The sequence below is a fragment of the Mesoplodon densirostris genome, chromosome 4, assembly GCF_025265405.1.
Source record: "Mesoplodon densirostris isolate mMesDen1 chromosome 4, mMesDen1 primary haplotype, whole genome shotgun sequence".
NCBI classification, from domain to species: Eukaryota; Metazoa; Chordata; class Mammalia; order Artiodactyla; family Ziphiidae; genus Mesoplodon; species Mesoplodon densirostris.
The window spans coordinates 142,344,305-142,357,190 of NC_082664.1; the positions used below are offsets into that span (position 1 = coordinate 142,344,305).

A 12,886-nucleotide genomic window follows, 5' to 3' on the forward strand; every position below is an offset into this window, starting at 1 on the left:
AGCACCAAATAATCATTAACACCATCCATGAAATTATTCCAGATAAGCTATCAAACCAAACCCTCTTGTAGATGATTCAAACCTATAGCTGAGGGGATACTGATCCCTCTTTAATTAAGTATGATTATACATAAGCCTATATGCATATTTCTATACATGCAACACAATTGCACACATACACTGAGACTTAATAGATTCTCAGGAAAGTAGATTTTAGGCTCCGCTTATTACAGCTGCTGCAAATTCTGAAATATTCCATTATTTCTCCATTTCACACCCCACCCCCACCCCACAACCCTGGCCCCTTACCTAATAGCACAACTTTACACAAGTTGCTTCAAGAACTCCACAGTTTTCGTTTCTGGGGTGAAATGAACCAATCCTTGCTCTGTCTCTAGCTGTGAGGTCTGCTTCCTGTTCCAAGGAAGTGAGGGTAGTTATTTGAGGCTCAGCGCTCCTCTGCTTTCCCCCTCAGGCACAGACCGGAGGATTTGCTACATGATCAGCAAGGGTGGTAGCGAAGCCCTTCTGCAGACCCTGGTGGACACAGCCAGGACGGCTTCTCCAGACTATGACATCCTCTTGCCCCTCTTCCGGCTGCTGGCCAAAGTTGGCCTACGAGGTACCCATACCCCTGGGACCCAAAGATGACTGAAAGGGCATCTGGGGATGTTATCATGAGAGCAATTTGGGAAGCTTTTGTGGGGGAGTACAGGGAGGAGCAGCAGGGAGGTATAGGCACCTTGGTGGTGATGGCAGGACCAGCCCCAGCCTCACCTGGAAGGTGAGGGACCAGGAGAGGTTTGTAGATGTCAGCAAATCCAAGATACTTAGGTGCTTAGGAGAGGACCCAGAGCAGGCCTGGACTAATGGGGCATGAGGCATATGGGGGACAGAGGGGAGATACTCCAAGGAGGTTTTCAGTCACTTAAAAAATAAGTGGAACATTGGGCTTCCTTGGTGGCACAGTGGTTGAGAGTCCGCCTGCCGATGCAGGGGACACGGGTTCGTGCCCTGGTCCGGGAGGATCCCACATGCCGTGGAGCGGCTGGGCCCATGAGCCATGGCCGCTGAGCCTGCACGTCTGGAGCCTGTGCTCCGCAACGGGAGAGGCCACAACAGTGAGAGGCCTGCGTACCGCAAATAAATAAATAAATAAATAAATGGAACATTTCTACAAATAGCATCTTATATGGAGGTTCATTATGTAAATGCATTAATTTCCTAGGGCTGCCGTAACGAATTACCACAAACTGGGTGGCTTAAAACAACAGAAATTTATTTTCTCACAGTTCTGGAGGCTAAAAGTCTGAAATTAAGAGGTTAGCAAGATTGGTTCCTTCTGGAGGCTCTGAGGGAGAATCTCTTACATGTGTTTCTCCTAGATTCTGGTAATTTCCAGCATTCCTTGGTGTTTCTTGGCTTATAGACACATCACTCCAATTTCTGCATCCATCTTCACATGGCCTTCTACTCTTGGGTCTTTCTTTGTGTCGTCTCCTCTTATAAGGATGTTGGTCATTGGATTTAGGGCCCACCCAAATCTGTATGATCTTATCTTAAGTAATTAAGTCTGCAAAGACTCTATTTGCAAATATGATAACACTCTGAGGTTCCAGGCAGACATGAATTTTGGGGCACAGTTTTCAACTCACTACAATATGTCACATAGAAGTGGAGCTTCCTTGGTTGAAGAGAAGATGGGGGTCTAGAATTCTTTCCACTTATGCCACACATCCATTTCTCTTTCCTCATAGAAGACTGAAACACCTCCCTACAACCCTAGGAATTTTTGGAGCACATTTTTTTTTTTTTTTTTTTTTTTGCTCTACGTGGGCCTCTCACTGTTGTGGCCTCTCCCGTTGTGGAGCATAGGCTTAGCACTTCACTTAGCATGATAATCTCTAGGCCCATCCATGTTGCTGCAAATGGCATTATTTCATTCTTTTTTATGGCTGAGTAGTATTCCATTGTATATAATGATTGAGACCCAGGCATCAGCCAGCACCTGCATGAGCATGTTCTAGACAAAACCAATAGAACCAATATTCACTGAATATTCAACAGATTTTTACTCTATGTCTCCCAGGGCTGTGCACTGTTCTGGACACTGGGAACATCATTGTCACAAAGACAGATAAGGGGCCTCCTCACATGGGACTTACATTCAAGTGGGGAAGGGCAGAAAGTAAATAATTAACTAGATAATAGCAGACAATGATAATTAACTAGATAATAACTGGAAGGAAAAGAAAAGGTGATGTTCCTCTAAGATGGTGTGGACAGAGAGAGGTGACATTTGAGCCCAAACTTGAAAGATAAGAAGAAGTCAGCAAAACAAAGAGTGGGCCAAGTGAACTCCAAAAAAAGACAGAAAAGACATGATATACACCCTGGTAGTAAATGGCAGAGGCTGGAACGTCAGATCTGGGTTTCAGGCCTGGCTTTCACATTTATTAGCAGTGTGACCTTGGGCAAGTTACCATTGGGCTCTCATCTACAAAATGGGTCTCAGTACATAATTCTTGGGTTGCTGTAAGGATTAAGCAAGGTTGTATGTTGCCTGCTTAGCATGTGGCACCAGAAGCTTGATGGACAAGAGTCATGTAGGTTTCATAGGAGAAAGAGAGATGAGTGATGCACCAGGGCAGTGATTTTCAAGTTATGGACCTTGATATTATTATTGTCATAATTACACCTTCTGCCATTAAAGATGGTAGTCCTTGATATTGACATTCAAGCTGTCAGGGGCTGACCTGAACAGAACAGAAATGAGATGGGCTGCTCATGAATGGAGCCAGATAGGTATCTTTCTTTTCTGATAAAGGAAATGAGTCATATGAGTTCAGTCACAATCTCTTTGCCGGTGTCTTTTGGTCCAGAGATAAATATTGGTAAACGAGGTTTAGGATGTTGTCTCTGTTTTACTTATTTCCACCTGCTATGAATCTGGTAGTGATTGTATTCTTGCAAAAACAAACATGGTGATTTGGGCATTGCAGTTTGGAAAGGACACAAACAAATATGACAGGTGGCACAGTCACAGATTATCCTAGTGGGAGCCAGGAGCATAGAATTAAAAAATACTTTTCCCTTTATTTTTTATGCTATTACTAATTATTAAATAATATTAATAATTAATAATTATTAAAATAATAATGACTAACCCACAACACTGAATATCAGGTTATTTGGATCAATAATTTAGAGAAATTTGGGGTGAAAATTTTATTTTCTGAAATTATGTTTTCATGTTTTATTATAAAGTTCTCTACCATATAGAAAGATGACCTCTTCTATACCTATCACTTAGATCTAACCATTGTTAACATTTTGCCATATTTCCTTAACCTATTTATTTTTATTTGAAATATTCTAAGGAAAATTAGAGTTAGCATTACTCCTAAATTCTTTTGAGTGCATTTCTTTGAAAAGAGATGTTTTCCTATATAACCATAATACCATGGTCATAAATCTAACAAAATTAACAATGCATACATATTTATATTCATTCCAGTTTCTTCAAATGTTCCCAGCATGCCTTTTACAGACATGTTCAGAGAAGGATCCAATCAAGGTTCACACAATGCATTTGAATGTTATGTAACTTAAGTATCCTTACTTCTGGAACTGTCTTAAAGGAAGAAATTTATACCCAGCTAAACTGTAGCTCATGTTTGAGGACAACCAGAAACATTTTTACATATAGGGGTGCAAGTCATACAACCCACAAGACTTCATGTAAATATTACTTGAAGAATAATGGACCATATGTATACCCTCGATTAGTTATTTTGAGTCATCTGGTTCCAGTGGGGACATACTTAGTAGCAGTTTCTACTAGACCCGAAAAGTCTCATTGGCCATGATAATCTTCTTCACTCCACCATCTTTGCCTTCCTCTCCCCCACACATTATACAACCTTCAGAATTAATGTGAAACACAACTAAGATGGATTGATCTGTGTTCACAGATAAAAAGTTTGGACAGAAGGCACTGGAATTGGAAGCACTTGATGTGACACTGATTCTGGCGAGGAAAAACCTGTCTCACAGCCAGAACCTCCTCCACTGTCTCTGGGCTCTGCGTGTCTTTGCCTTTAGTGGTAAGCAACTCAATTGTGGCTCTCTGGGGGTGGCTTCCAGATCTGGGCTGGGACACCTGGAAACCATTTGGGGGTGTGGTTGGAAGGAGGGCATGGGTGGAGGACAAATGTAGTCCCAACAAGATAAATAAACCAGGAGGAGCCTCATGTTCTAGAGACTGTAGAGGTGAGAAGTTATTTCTTCATCTCCTTCTCAGCCATGGAGAACTCTTGAGCCAGTGCTTGAAGTGAGAGGTCCATATTGTTTTCCCTTGGGAGCTAAAACATTTTAGCACTCTACATCTCTCTGTCAGTACTACGAGATGAAAAAGACCTGTGGCAGGGGAAGGCAGACTTTATTCAGTCCTTATATCCAAGGCACAGAGCAATGTGTTACAGCTGTCAAGAGTGACCCTCACATCACAAGTCTCTCCACTATGTCCCTGAAGTCACTCATTGCTCATGACATCCTTTACCAAAGTTTATCTCCCAGTGCTTCTCAACATAGTCTTTCAGGTAACTTGATATATCATAGCACATGGGTTGATGTTATTTGCCATCTCCTGATTTGGATTATTTCTGATAATCATAACCATCCTGTATGTAGACTCAGCATTTCATAACTAAGAAAAAAGACAATGAAGCTTAGAAGAATGAAGAAATTGCTTGAGTTCATACAGATAAGTCATGAGGACTAAGTTTCTAACTGCAAAATTCATGTTTATTCCACTCTCCATACGGATACAGTTATTAATAGATTATATTCTGTACCACCTATTTCAGTGTAAAGAACACAGACTTTTATTGCTCCTTTCTAAGCCCCTTTCCTGCAGAACAAAAGTGACAACTATTTAGATGTAATACTCTCTAGAGAAAAGAACATGAGCTTAGAGCCGAGAAGATCTGGGCTTGACTCTGACTTCATTTCTTAAGAGTCATATGATGTGTGCACTTAACCTGTTTAACCTCAACTTCTTCCTCTGTAAAATTACAGTTGTAATAAGAGCTCATAGACTTGGTGGTTGGGATAAGTAAGATCATGTTCACGGGTAAGCTCGTCACATAATAGTTGCTAAGTAAGTGTTAGTTTTTCTTCTCCGCTCTAATCTTTTCCCTCAGTCCTTTGAAATAATAGGAATCATACACATAAGGGGAGTAAACAGGTGGTGACCTTTTTCCGTAACTATCCTCAGGACTAACAAAATAGTAGGGACATATTTCATTGGTTAACTCCATGAATAAGCATGGAAGACCCATCAAAAGAAAGTATTTCTAGGGAATAATGAGACAGATGCTTGACTCCGTGTTCACAGACAGAATCTCCACTCACACTCATGTATGTTGACCAGAAAATCAGAGAATATTTGAGAGAGGCTGAAAGAATCTGTCCAAACCCATCTCTAATGAAGGAAAATCTAAGTGAGAAGTTGTGGCTCTGTATAAAGGACAACTCTTATTAATGAGTAGGCAGAAGGTGTGTCACCCCCATTTGGAGCTTGCCAGCAGCACGAGATTTGAAGTATCTTCTTTTGGTTTCATAAAGAATAGTTAAGATGAATAACTTACTCTCATTATATACATTGATTGTAGAGATCTTGAAGAATTCCTTCAGCAGGGAGCTCTGAAAAATGCTGAGATTTGCCTGTGGGTATGAGGAGGTGGCCATGTGTCTCCTATTCTAAGACAGCATTTATTGTATGAACTGTTTCATAAAATATTTAAAAAAATACGATCACTCTCTACACGTTGACTTTACTGATGAGAGGCAAGCAGAGTTCATGAAGCCCATGGGTTGCTGTCGCTTTGGTGAATTGTTAGCTACTGTTGAATGTTCCAGCAAGTTTTCTAAACAGCTCCTATCTGCAGAAGGAATTGGCTGGAACCATAATGGGTCTGTGACAGCCAGCGAACCCTTCGGCAGCTCTCAGATGGCCAGTGAGGTTGCTTATAGAGCTGCCAGAGGTCTAACCTTGGGCAGGCCTCCAGCATGGAAGAACTTAGTGAGGACTTTTTATTGTTATCCTCTTTCAGTTCCAAGTCTAAAGTCTCCCATGCTAGAATTCATGCTCTTAAAACTATTTCCTCCCTAACTCTACTTAATACTAGAATTTTGCTGAATTATTTGCCAGGAGTTTACTCCAGCATGTTTTCCCAATTTAGAAGTAAGGACTGAGTTAGTAGCCATGGGAAGGGAAGATTGATGGGCAGGACTAGGATGCCAAACTCTTGAATTTTGATCCATTCAATGACTGCCTGTACTAGCCTCAGGAGGGACGAATGCATAGAGGATATTCCAGGAACACGCACTCCTGGTGATAACTAAGACATCAGCCTCAGTCTCTCTCTGGTGGACTGTACTGAGCTGAACTATATTAGAGACTCCAGTTTTCCATTTTTCCCCCTTTCCTGAGGCTTGGAGCAAGCCAGTATAAGCCTCCCTTGTTTTTATCTCTTTGCTTCTCCCTGACCCCCTTGTTTCCACTCGTATTTCCTGGAACAAAGCTGGCCCAAAGCACAAGGCATTCATAGGTCTCTGTTTTACTACAACAGTACAGTGGAGGAAAGGAAAAAGAGTCACACCTTGGAAGATAACTTTCTTTCCTTCTCCCACTGAAAGTTTTGCCTTGGGCCAAGATTCCATTCTATATCCTGGGGGTTCCTCTTATTTTTGACGTGATCAGAGCTCTTCCTAAAGTGCGCTGAGTGGAGTGAGGTGCTGGGAATATTGCAGAGTGGCTGGGGCCTCATCGGAGAGAGGTTTTGTATCCAAAGTACTCACCTGAAGCCACCAGGATGACCAGCTACCCCTTTCGGTCTCTTTCTATTATTCAGATCTATCACTCTGTTTTTATAGCCATCCAATTGGGCAAAAAGGCAAAAATTTCTGGTAGTTACCTCTGAGCAGGACCAACTGATTCTTCCTTTGCCATTCTAATGGATAGAGGTATAGTCAAGCCTTAGCCTTTTAGTGATGGGCGATCCGAGTGCAAAAGTTGTAGGGGAACTTGGAACCGGGGTGGAACAAAAAGGGTACTATCTTCTTTATTAGGTTGCTTCTTAAAGTTTTAAAGAAGTCAATCCAAGTTGGACTGAAACTTATCCCATCCACTTACGACTTTTCTTCATTGTTAAGTCTCCAAACAGCAAAATACGTCTAAGAAAGTGTTTTTTAAGATACTGGCTCTGTGTGTGTGTGTGTGTGCACATGTATGTGTGCATGCATGTATGTATCATATAGGAAGTCGGTGGTGGGTGAAACAGCTTGAACTTAAGTAGTTGCCAGAAACCCAAAGATCTGCTTACAGAAAAAATCTGCTCGGCAATTGCCTTGGCTATTCTGATTGACTATACAAAGGAGTAGGGCAATGGGCCACCAGAAAATGAAAAACAGAATTTCATGGCTTGGGACCCTTTTGAGAAAGAGATAGTGTGGGAAGATAATGTGTGCTTTTCAGATGATCTTTAACTTCCAAGTCAGGGATAAAAGACCATAGAGTTTCTCTGCTTTTAAGTTGCCTTTGGTAAGAAAAGTGATGGACCTCCCCTATCTTTTAGGCTCATTCTGTAATGCTGAAAATTACGCTTGGTTCAGATGGGTCAATAACTAGAGTGCTTTTGTCTTTCTCAGTCACCACAGGAGCCATGCTGGGAATTAATGGAGCGATGGAACTGCTTCTCAAGGTCATCACCCCTTATACCCAGAAGCGCACCCGAGTAATCAGGTACAGAGCAATTTTTAGTACTTTTGCCTTCTTTGTAGTAGCTACAGATATGGGAATGGTCTCAGAGATATTCGCTTGGTGCTTCCAGTTCACTTAGCAATGACTTCCCCCTTGTAGATATGGTACTATGATTTTATCCTGTCTCAACTCGCATCCCTCCCCACCCATGCATCATTTCCTCGGATTGTCACAACAACCTGAATGGATATAATATCATCTTCATTTTCAGATGAGGGAACTCAGATGCGGAGAGAGTCTTATCCAAGGTCACAATGCTAGGAAAAGGCAGAGTTGGGATTTGAATCCAGCCAGATCTGTCTGACTCAAAGGCCCTTGTTTTTTGTGTGAAGCCTTCAGGTATCTCTTTTAATCACAGACTCTACCATAATGAGTACAGCCCTTAAAAGACAGTCCAGACATGATAGGGAAAGGTGATGCTCTCAGGGTTCCTAAATTTCTGATATGAAATTCTGATTGTGTGCTGGTTTTGAGATGTGTTTTTATGATTGGAAAGTGAAACTCAGCCTATTCTCCCTGGCCCTGCCTCCTGGAGTGGAGTGAATTGAATCACAAACTTAAAAAAGGGGAGATGGTTAAAGACGCAGGCTTCAGAGATATTTGGAACCAATAAGATCCATCATTTATGGGAGTGACTCAGCGAGGACCTTGAAAGAATATTAGAAAAAATTCAGCCAGTTTCCAAGATACATGGGGTCATTTGGCAAAGTAGCATTTCCATGACCAGCCATGAGATTTTCCGCATCCCAGCATCAGTTGTCGGCTCATCTTCCACCTGATTATTTTTCTCTTGGGTCACCACAGTAATGCCATTATCATCCATTCTCACCTGCAGCTCTCTACACCAGCATTTCCTAGAGTGAAAAACATTATATCTTGGTAAAAAAAGAAATTTCTCATCAAATATATTGAGAAGTACTGGGTTAAACAAAGTTAGGTATATTTCTTTAGTGTAAGACTTCTCAAAGCCTTCATAAAGCCAACACACATTCAGAATATTCAAGATGCGTATGTAGTATATACCCTTTTCCAAAACTAATTTGGTTAGGGAACTACTTTTGTTTGCAGACCACCTTTTTTTGGGGAGTCAGTGTTGCATGTGCCTCATTTGAGAAATCTCTTCTCTGAAGTGCAAATGTATTGCAGAATGGGATTCAACGAAATTCTGTCAAGGGATCCTCATTTAGTTAAGTATAAAACTTCAGAGTCACAAGCTCAGTGACCAAAAAAATTAACTTTCTTGGTTTTTCTGTATTTTATTTTATATTTTATTTTATTTATTTTATATAATATTTTATTTCCCTCTTAAACTTCCATTATTCAATTTGAATATGTTTGATTTGGGTATTTCAGTTTTTATCATGGTGTGTAGGCCTTTGCTGCTGACATATGCAGTCTTAACATGTCCTTTGGTCAGCAATCCATGAGCCATATCTTTTTGCCTTACTCACCAGGACTCTTCTAATCTGCTGTTGTCTCCATGTATCTCTTTGGCAGCTCAGGAATGTTTGGTTTCTTACCCTACATCATGTGAAAATCTAGTGATGTCTCCTGGGCCCATCCACATACCAGTATCATACAGTACTCACTCGGGTACCATGTTGTTTGGAGAGCTCCTCTAGGCAAGCCCTTCCCAGCTTACCTTGGCACTAGGCCCTTCCCTTCTGGGATCCTGATAGCTTTTATTGTCTTCCCTATTCAGATTGAGCTAGGGAGAGTAAGCAGCAAAGCACAGAAGCCCCCTTCTCAGAGACTCATGCTAGTTGCCATCTCTATTGCTTTTTTTCTCCTGGAAAGTAACCCCAGGGATAAACAGGGGTGGATGTTTCTGATGACAAAATGACTTTTCAGGGACCTCGGGCATATTTCTGCATTTCTGGTCTGTTCTGTAAAAGTTAGACAAGATGAGTCGCCTTCTTGATCCAAATGCCAAATTGAAACCAAACCTCCATAGAGGAGAGGCTTTTCCACCAATCATTTTGATAAAGCTGTCATTGCCGTGGCAATTATTATTATTATTATTATGTGCACTGCCCCATGCTAAGCTCTTAGCATGCATTATCTCATTTGATCCTCTCCTGTCTTCTGCGAGGCAGGTGCTATTGCTCTCCCCAATTTTACAGGGAAAAAAAAATTGAAGCTGAAAGAAGTTAAGTAACATGCTGGGATTTAAGTGAAAGAGCTGGAATTTAAACCCTGTCTGATACATGAGCCTTAGCTCTTAAACCACCACCGGAGTATCTTACACAGTCTATTTCCAGCATTTGATTTCTAAACTACCATATATAAGGCAATCACAAGCGGTTAAACTTTGTTTAAATTTCTGTTACCATCTAAACGCACATACTCATGGACCAATTTGCTCAATGATGGAGTCTTTCTCCTCCATCGTATGGCTCTTTCCTCTCAAAGGCGAAATAAATGTCTGTTCCCTCTGCTTTTGAATTCTTTCTCAAAGCTGCCTTGTTTTCTGCCTTACCCCCAGCCTCCAGCAGCAAGACAAGAGCAAAGGTGCTAAAATCAGAAGACCTGCCTTGTCGCCCTCTTTCTAGCTGATTCCTTGGCGAGTCATTTATCCTTTCTTAACTAAACTGTTACATTTCTCAAAGTGGGAATATCAAGTCCTACCTCTTAGGTTTGTTGGGGGCATTAAGAAATATTGTGCCAAAAATCTTGGAAGCTTTGATGTGCTTTAATTATTGTTCCTCATTATGAATATAAATGCTATTGGGTACTTGGCTGCCTGCTTCAGATCTGGCAGCAAAGCTAGAGGCGAACATGCAGATGAGAAATTTCTGCCACTACTCACCTTCTCACATGAACTCCATTTCCCAAATAGAAACTAAGTTGTACCCCAATGAGTTCTACTCAACTCCACTTGGATGCCAGAACCTGTGGGTTTGAAGGGGTCTTTCAGGGATGAAATAACATGTCAGGGGACGTGAATAGCTTTACTGAGTGTCAGCCTCCAAATGCTAGCAAGCCCCGGGAGAGTTATTCTTGGATGCCTCTGTAGGAACAGATGCCCAGCGTTGTGTCACTATGACTCCTCCCTGCCCTGGAGATTAAACCTGCCCTATTTCTCTAGCACAAACCTAAAATTAGTTATGCAGCTGTCCTCCAAAAAAACCCTGTCTCCAGATAGTATTCAGGGCAAGATTTATGACAGAGAAACAAACCGCACACCTTCTAGAGACAAGGGGCATGCAGAGCAATGTCACTCACCCTCTGTGGCCTTGTGCCAGCCCTCACTCTCAGGGGAGGTGGCTATTCCAAGCCTTCCTCACTTCCCAAATACCCACCATGCTGGCAGAGTCTTACTGTCATAGATTTGTGTCGGCTTGCACCTGTTCCTTCATGACCATTGCTTTAGTCTGAGCAGTTTTCTTCAGACCTAGACAGCTATTATAGCCCTCCCACTGGTATTTTGTGACTTCAAAGCAATCAAGACTGTATCCCTATCTCCATCTCCATGCTTCCCTTTTAGTCCTCCTCTCATCTTTCTTTCTAGCCAGCTACCCCTGCACCTGGGATGCTCTGTCCTGTTCCAGATCTTTCCTCACGTGCTTCCCTCCCTCTGGACGGGCAGTCCTGCCTTATTGAATGGCAGAAGGTGCCCCCATTCTTCAGACCCCACCTTATGGTGCCTGCTCCACCTCACCAGACAAAAGGAATTTCCCCTCGTCCAGCACTTTGTTCATATTTTCCTGTAATATATATCAAATTTGACTCTGTACCATGTTGGCGTGTGTGTCTTCTCTCCCATATAAATTCTAAACCTCCTAAAGGTAGAAGTCAAATTATATTTATCTTGCTGTTATCCATTGGTCCTACCCAAGTGCTGGGACCATGGTAGGCTCTTAATTCAATTCAAAAGAAATTCTTCAATTAAAAAAGTTTTATATTTTGTGAATAACCTATCTAATGATGAATAAAAGCCAACATTTACTGAGTGGGTGCTACAGTAGGCACTTCATATTTATTATCTTATTATTCCTTGGTACCAAGCCAACTTCACATTTGAGGTTCTATCATGTCTAAACATGTCTGGGAAATGAAGTAGCTGGTCTACCCAGAACTCTCTTGCATGAGGGACTGAGGTGCCTTGCGGGAGGGGACTCATTCTAGAGAATGAGAAGCAGCAACCATCAGCTTGAAAGAGAACAAAGTCTCACTGGACGGGGTCTTTTGTCTCTTACTTAGAGTTGTCTGGGGAAACTGAAATTGGCAGAAGAGAAAGATCTGCGTTTGAGGGGCTGTGACGGGCAGCATTCACAGTCAGATTTTGCTTCCTATTTGAGGCAGAGCTAGGCCTCCAGTATTTGGTTTGATAATCCATTCGGTGGGAATTTATGGGGCTTTAGAATTTATGGGGGAGCTTTTTATAGACTCAGGGAGGGAGAAATGACACAGGGCCAGGGTGAGCTAGCTCTTGGTAGCTTGCTCTACTGTGAACAAGTTTGTTTATCTGCACCAAAGCTGTCTTTGAGCTTTCCAAATTCACTAAGTAGAAGAATTTTTTTGAGGCAAAGATGAATTGCTTGTCTGTGACTGACTCATCTTGTGACCTTAGAAGAGTCTGTGTTTGTTCCATGTCTCAACACCTTCTGTACCTTTGTGCCCTCATTTCCAGTGTGGACCTAAGGGTCTTGGTAAAAATAATGACAATTTCCACTGTCTGTCCACATAACTATTTCCAAAGCATGGCCACATTTTCACATGGTAATAGTTAACCCAACCTTTGAAGCTGAATTAGCAGCTGTTATCATTGGTTTATTGCCCAGGACTTTAAACTCTGTTGGCCTCTCTTGCCTCAAAAACATCAGAGTCAATCAGAAACGGGTTGAGTCTTCCTAGCAGAGGTTGGAGCTTGAGCTCCATTGTATTCCCTGACCATTGCACCGTCCTTTGAGAAAGGGAACTCAGGACATCTGTGAGCTGAGATGGTTCCTTCATCCTTCACTTACAGTTTCTCTGGAGCTTTCCCAAGAAGACAGGAGGTCAGGAAATGTGTTGTTCAGGACCTTGCTGGTCTAACCCTCACAGAAGACAGCATTTCCA

At 41.9% G+C, this 12,886-nt stretch overlaps 1 protein-coding gene across 1 annotated transcript in view; it reads left to right on the forward strand.

Moving 5' to 3' along the window:
• The first annotated feature begins 483 nt into the window (after window positions 1–483).
• AGBL1 (AGBL carboxypeptidase 1) overlaps window positions 484–12,886 on the forward strand; it is a 707,098-nt gene continuing 694,695 nt past the window's right edge. The window contains exons 1-3 of the mRNA XM_060096125.1: window positions 484–622; window positions 3,975–4,106; window positions 7,714–7,807. Of these exons, the coding sequence (XP_059952108.1) occupies window positions 499–622; window positions 3,975–4,106; window positions 7,714–7,807 (350 nt within the window). The 5' untranslated portion in view covers window positions 484–498. The remainder of the gene's footprint in view (window positions 623–3,974; window positions 4,107–7,713; window positions 7,808–12,886) is intronic.